Here is a 7,478-nt window from a genome sequence, read left to right on the forward strand (position 1 = left end):
CCCATGGGAAGAGATGGTAAGTCAGAACCTTTTGTGATCTTCCCAACTATGGAGGCAGAAATGGAAAGAATACGAAATATGGAACAGGTTTTCAGCTGATACAAATCGGCACAGCTCCCTTGTTTTCAGCAGTTTTCCTGCTTTTGCCAGCTTAAGAGACATGTCTGAGTTGTCTGAAGTGTGCTTATGATGAGCCGTTTCACTATCAACCCCATGGCAATCTAAGTGGGCAACAGCACCTCAGACTGTGTATGGACAGAAGCACTCCTAGGGAAAAAAGAGAATCTCTGTATTTACATATTAGATTCTAACATTCCTGAAATACACATAAACTCAGCAGCAGCCCTAATATGCACAATAAAAAACGAGCAAAGATACAAAAATGTGTCAGCATTCTAAAGTAAGTAGTTCCTAGCGTACATAGGACCACTGTCAAGTGCTTTAGTCAAAGCATAAATCGAGAACAATACAAATGATGGATGATGCACCCATTAATTTTGCTTCCTCTCCATTCATGAATTGTTCAGAAGAAAAAAAATTAATTTGCAGCAATCACTGTTACCTCTTAAGAAGGATGGGAGTCATCCAGCCTTTTCCAGGCAAGGGAAAATCTTGGAAGAGTAAGGAATTAGTTCCTGAATGGGCCCTCATTGGAAAGCTGGAAGGGAATGGAAAGCCGAGAGGAGGACACTGCAAAGCAGGAAAACAAGGAAATCCTTACATAAACACCTATTTTTAAAAAATATTTATTTATAGTGTGTAGCATAACTGACCAGACAGATTCAGTGGCATTAAGAATAAAAAAAAAGATAATTATACTGAATGATACAAATTGACAAAATGAGTCCTGTGGAGTAAAGGAGACCTGTAAATCAAATCCAGAGTAGATTGGTAAAACTACGTAGTAAACAAGTACAGAGGCAGCACAGTATACACAGACAGGAGGACCTGAACAAAATTCAGAGGAATTAAATGGAACAGGAGAGTTTCTGCTGATTCTAATGGACTAAGATTTCATTTTCACTCTATAATTCTATCATAAATATTTTGGCAGGGTCAAAGTGACATAGCACAACCAGATGCACAGTGTCCAAGCATTAAACTAACACCCATTTTGTGAAATGGTCAAAATAATGCATTAGATACTGTCATCTGTGCTCATATACATTACCTACAATTGTTCTGCACTTGCATTTTGAGACTCTTTTCACAGTAACATTAAAAAAAAAATATTAAGGGTATCAAATAGACTGAAAATCTTGAAGCACCATGCCATTAATTTCTTTAGCATGAATTGTGTTCCCCATGACCTCAGCTTCTTGCTTCTGTTTCTACCAGTAAAAAGTGGAAAATGAAATGCATGTAACTTCACGAATGCCAAATCTGATGTTAACACAGGACATGTGTCCAGTCCCACTGTGACAACCTGTTCCCACTTCTTTCTGTGCTGTGGGTATTTGACCCCAGTACCAAGTGGTTTATGTTCAGAATTTTTAGGTCTCATCACTTTGGTTGGCCATGACAGTAACCCCTGAAGGGCCTTCCGTGGGCTGCCTTCCTCCCTACCCCTAACTGCAGTGTGATGTAGTTATTTGGTTGTTTACTGTGCTTAGACTTAATCTTCACTTTCAGGACGTTACTTTCTTCCATATTCTTCTGTACTCACCCAAAATTTGCCTCAACATTTTATGTTTGAATGTATTTATCTACCTTTTACTCTTCCTTTAAGACCCTAGTTTCACATCGATTTAAAACAACAGGTCTTGTAATTGGGTTGGATAGCTGCAATCCAAAATTTTTCCTAGGCAAAACTCCAATAGAGTTAATTGGCTTCAGTGGGAGACTTGTCCGAGTAGGAAGGGCAAGACTTGGCCTCAATGAGACTATAAATTCCAGTTTAAAACTCAGTAGTTGTTCAGAGGCTCGCTCCTGTGACAACATCATTCTTCGTGTTTCCTGAATTCCTTTCCTACTCATAGCAGGCAAGCTTTCTGGCACCAAAATCAAATGACAATACCCTGGCCACCTCCCAAAACCTCATTATGTCTTGTAGAAACCATCGTTGTCTCCACTGCTCTCAAAGGGCGAGTAAAGCCTCCGAGACATCGGGTTTCTACATTTTGTTAGGAAAGGCCAGTTCTTTTCATGCAGGCAATAAACAGGCCCCGATAAGCAACTGTGACCCTGCCAAACTCACCAGTTGCTTTAGATGATGTAATAAGTACTTACACTTCCAATAAACCCACACTGCAGTATTTAAGGTATTCTCCACAGCGATGTAAGGAAGCACACTGCTATACAACAGCCACTGAGGGAATTCTGCCCGCTCAGCCCAAGCAGCACTACTTAACTACAAGCACTGGTTCAGGAGTCCCATTCCACTACTGCACATTTCCCATCCTCCCTAGAAGCTGGAGGCCATACTCCTTTCTCAGTGTAATTCTCTTTGTGGTAAAACAAACATTTAGGGTATGACATGGTCCAAAATACAAGCAAAAAATTAAACACAGCCTAGTTCAACAGACTATATGTAAATATTTTCACACCACCAGCCTCTGTACCAAAGTACTCCTACAGTTTCTTGTAACTTGCACAGAAAACACTTCTTTCTTCATATCTGAGATCCCAAACATTTCCCATTCTTTCAAATGCTTCAGTCACTGAATTAAATCCCCCTTTGCCAAGGAAAGCTTGAGAAAACAAGTCAGTCGTATAGTGCTTCCCGTAGGTCACCAAGTTCCTGCCTGAGCAGCCTTCAGGGGAAAAGAGCCTTTCCGAACCAAAAGCTTTGCACTAAGACTGTCCTAGCAGTGCTCCCCTCCGGTCTCTATCAAGCTACTGGATTTAGTTCACCAGATGATCTCAGCTACTGTAGAACCACAGGGAGAGGTTCTCTCACCTCTAAAACTTCTGACACAAATCATTTATGACCTTGTGAGCTAATGCATCTGGAAATGAGACTGGTACCGCCCTGTTTAAAAGGCCCCGGCTCTCCTCGGAAAGCCCTGGGACTGAAAACGCTGCGGCACTCTGCCCTAGCGTTAGAACACAAGTGCCAACTTACGACAGAGGCACTTTCGGTAAGAAGAGCGGATAAAACATCCGCTGTTCCTCCACTTCTTACAGCATAAACAACAGTACGTGGCCTAAGTCACACACTCACATCCAAGTTTGGCTCCAGCTGATGTGAATCCCTGTTTTCAAAGGCAGCAGAGATGGAAATACAGATCCTGATATCAAATGAATACACAGCACTGTCGAGGTGGCATTCCTTGCTAGCCCCATGCTCCCCCAGTGCCCAGATAGATGCACAAAACAGAATTTAGCAGACTCGCTCCTGAGAAGACAGTCATCCAACATTGCTGCCTTGAGACAAGCTCACAAGAAGGGAATGGACAAGACTTCTTTTTAATCTTCTGGGCTGTAGATGTGTCAGGAGCAGGGGGTGTTCAGCAGTTTTGAAGACAAATAAGAAGTGCATAGAATCTGTAAGAAGACCCAATTTTCATTCACTGTCTTCCCTTCCCACTGCACCTTCTGTTCTAACACTGGGCCAAAATGACTGAGATTAAACACATTTGTGAAACCTGGAGCTCAATGGAGAATGTGGGCCAAGTTTTGCTATTTTAACAGTGACTTTCTTGACAGGTAAATCTTAGAACACAATATTTGAGCTATCATACAGCATATTTTGGAGAAAGACTATATTTCTGCAGTGAAGTCAGCTCTTCATAAGCAAATAATTTTACTTCCTCCATGTTAACTTCCACTGGTCTCCAGGAAATAAAATCTAACTCAAAAAAAATAGCCATCTTGACGAGGGTTTAAACTGAAAAGACTAAAATGTTAGTCACTGTACACCACTGCCAGATTTTTCCCACACTGACTAATTTTGGTTCACACTACCTACCTACCACAAAACTTCAGTGAATTAAACTGCCCAGCGAAATATCTCTTATATCAGATTGAAAAACAACATTAGAATCAATGGGACACTAAATGATCTGATGCTCTTGAGCTTTGAACGTGTCGAGCACCATTAGAGTGGAACAGTCAGTGTGTCCAAACACTTAGCAACAACTTAGAAAGTGGGTCATTAACACATTTTGTCATGTTATGCAATTTTTCCCTCCCCTCTAAACTGGGCTTTTTTCCAGGTCCAGTAGCCAGCAATTAATCAATCACAGTCTCTCATAAGCCTTTTGACTTAAATTCTATCCTGTAGGTTGTGTTAAAAACAGAGCAGAAATCACTGCAGGAGGTGAGGCAGGAGGGGGCTAGTGGTGACTGCTGTTTAGGAGGTGTTTGCTTGACCCACAGCCGTTCTTGTTGCCATTCTTTGTGGACTCCTCTTCATTATCTGTAACAGAATCTTCCTCCTCTTCATCACTCCGGTCATCTTTCAAGTCCTAGGGAAAAGAAAGCGTCATGAGCATATTCTATACTTCTTGTTTACTTCCAAGTAAGTTACCGGACTGCTATTGTCAGCGCAGTACAGACCTTCCAAAACAGCCTATAAGCAAATCTTTTATTTTTAACGTGAGCTGCATATCTAGATCTTTGCAATGATTTTGAAAAAACAGCCAATTAATTTCATTAGTCAAGTGCCCCCACCTGTAATTGCAAAATGAAAAGATGGTGCATAAGAGTTCCAGAAAATGAGATGTTCTCCCTTCTTGGAAATTCCCCATTATCCTCTGAAGACAGAACTCCTCTGTCCTTCATTTGCCTCAGCAAAAAAAAATGTGCTAAAGGGAACAAATGAAAGGGGAGTTCTAAACACACTAGACAGTATCAAAACTTGCCCCCAGAAACACTCCCTCCCCACAAAATGGAGGCTGGCATCCAAGGAGAGACCAGTGAACAACACTTTAATCTTCCAGAACCTAATGTTCTTAGATAAAATTTCCTCCATGACCTTAGCCCAGTCGTTTGACCTCTTCTTGCTTGTTTCTGCTTTCCCTTGTCAAGCGTTACTAGTAATCCCTGGGTGCTGTGGGATTAATTAACAATTGTGAAGTGCAGGGAAGATGAAAAGAATATTGTATAAAAGCTAAATATGATTAATACACTCACCCAAACACAGACAGTTGAGAGGCTGCCTGCTTCTGACAGGTGTAAACTAAACAGTGACTAGTTGTGCCAGCATCTCCTGGTATTAGCTTTGCTTAAGGAGACTTACTGACCCTAAAATATTCTTACCTGCTTGATGGTGTATACATCACATCAACATTTGCAAAGGGGAGGCCCATGTCTTTATACAGCTATCATACACATGTTGGGTACCTCATCCTGCGAAGGGAAATGCCGGGGAGGAGGGGATGGCTGCTCCATTAGCAAAGATGAAAGGGGGTCAGCAAGACAGTCTGCCCTTATGAAAAATCCCTTCCCAGCTCTATAGGAACAGCTCCATCCCCAGTCAACCATGGCACTTGCTAATGAATGTTTCCACCATACAGAGAAAAGACATTGAGTCTATCCAGTATTTCACAGCAAAGGTTAGGGAGAAGTAAGACAATTCCATGCTTTTTGGCACGGTACATAAAATATCCCATTAGTCTCTTATTTCTCAGCCCTTACCATAACCCTACAATGCGTTCAGTAGTTCGGTTCAAACAGTTGAGGCTTTGGCGTTAAAACCAAACATCTGTATTGCCCTTTCAGTGCAACAACTTACAAGAGCAGTACCTGCCTCCCTGGAAGGACTTTCCATACCCACTGATAACCTGCTCTGCAGGCTCAGGGTAGGATGCCCTAGTTAAAGGCACCGTAAATCAAGTAAACACTTTTTTCTGCCTAAGTGGGTGACTGAGAACAGAAAGGAGATCAAAGCAGGCACCTCAGAAACTTTCCCCACCTCCAGCCGCTTCCTGTGTGATTAGCAGCCACCACTGGTTGTCTCTTCCAGTTACTTGAAAGGTTCCTGGTAGATCTGACACCACCTGATAGATGCACATGATAATCTCTAGTTCTTGTGTTGCAAAGAGATGGGCAATAGTCATTCCCTCTCCAGTATTTCATGACTTAATAGACCGCCTCTCACTTAAAACCAGGAGCTTCCCTGTTGCTGGGGATCAAAAGCTGGGCGCTCACACTGCGTCTGACAACTCACCCATTAGCACCAGGGTATGTAGTTCATTAACGGGAACTCCCAAAATTTAACAGCCAGGTATTCGGCAGTGTCAATGTTCAAGTATTGAGGACTGCAGGTGGCACGGTGCCTTTTTGTAAGGCAGGGGTGTTTAGCCTGCAGGGCTGCCTGCTGATGGAGAGCTGAGGCTCTTCCAGAGCTGCGTGCAGGCGTGAGGCACGTCAGCTCTTGTGCAGACAATCTGCTGCCTGTACAGCCACGCCGGGGATCGCCCCGTCACGGACAGATTTGGTCTCCTTGTCATCTGCCTAGACCTCAACTAAACAGGCACAGCCTGCACATTCTTCCTGCTCCCGGAGTGATGTGCCAAGATCAGAGATAAGACGCAGGAAGGAGAAACCAGTGTCGTTCCTGCCCATCCTGTATCTGATTTCACTTTCTTAGCATGCTGGTCTGACATCTTTCTTAAGCACCAAATTCATACAGAGAAAATTAATGACAGCTCATCCAATTGCAATCTTATATCCCTTTATATATTACGCATCTAGTAAAATTTATAGGACTAGAAAGAGAATTAAAGCCTATGCTCTGCCTCAACAGAAACTATAAACTTCCTGGAGATTTTCTTTTGCCTTTTCCCTAACAACGTACAAGGGGTATCAAAACAAACAAAACTTACTGTAAATACTGTAAAATAAACTTGGCATGCCATCAGTTAGAGAAAAGGAAAGATAGCCCTTCCCACACAAACAATTTATGAGGTTCTGCCTCTTCCAGATCACCCCTCTCGCTCCTAGTAGTTTTGCAATTTGTATTCGCAGTAAAAGACAAATGTTGGAGGGGTGTGGGGGAGGCTTGTTACTTTTTTTTTTGCCACCAGAAATGTTTCAGAAAAAAATGCAAACTAAGCCTAAGTACAGTGTCTGATGCAGAATCTGCCAGACTCCCTGGATGTACTCTCACCTTCCTGAGCAGTCTCTGGCTGAGGCTGAAAACGTGGGGCGCGACGGGAGAGGAGTGCTTTTGTGCTCACTGTGAATGGACTTGAGTCAGTAAAGTTTGTGAGTGCATATTTCGAGTACCTCATTGTGGTCCACAGAAGTTGCTGGTACTCAAGCCTCTGCTTAAGAAAAGCTGGCAGTCTGCTTTGCTTTGAACAATAGCTGATACATGACATCAATTCCCATTTCCTATAGGCATGAGCTGGCATTTCTGGCACGGAACTGGAAACTTGGGTAGGATTTGCTTCCCAGTTTTAATGCTGTCAAGTTGGATGCTCTGATTAAAGGCACTATGTGTAGTAATTAAAAACATGTAAATGTGTTTTCCAGCACACTGGAAACCCCTGCATTTGGGATAATATCTTAAATATTCCAAAGCAGCAGGA

At 42.5% G+C, this 7,478-nt stretch overlaps 1 protein-coding gene across 1 annotated transcript in view; it reads right to left on the reverse strand.

Annotated features, from left to right (window-relative positions):
* Positions 1-4,277: 4,277 nt before the first annotated feature.
* CERS3 (ceramide synthase 3) overlaps positions 4,278-7,478 on the reverse strand; it is a 32,245-nt gene continuing 29,044 nt past the window's right edge. The window contains exon 10 of the mRNA XM_010283302.1: positions 4,278-4,409. Coding sequence (XP_010281604.1) covers positions 4,278-4,409 — 132 coding nt within the window. The remainder of the gene's footprint in view (positions 4,410-7,478) is intronic.

The sequence above is a fragment of the Phaethon lepturus genome, unplaced genomic scaffold, assembly GCF_000687285.1.
Source record: "Phaethon lepturus isolate BGI_N335 unplaced genomic scaffold, ASM68728v1 scaffold16933, whole genome shotgun sequence".
In the NCBI taxonomy this organism is placed as follows: domain Eukaryota; kingdom Metazoa; phylum Chordata; class Aves; order Phaethontiformes; family Phaethontidae; genus Phaethon; species Phaethon lepturus.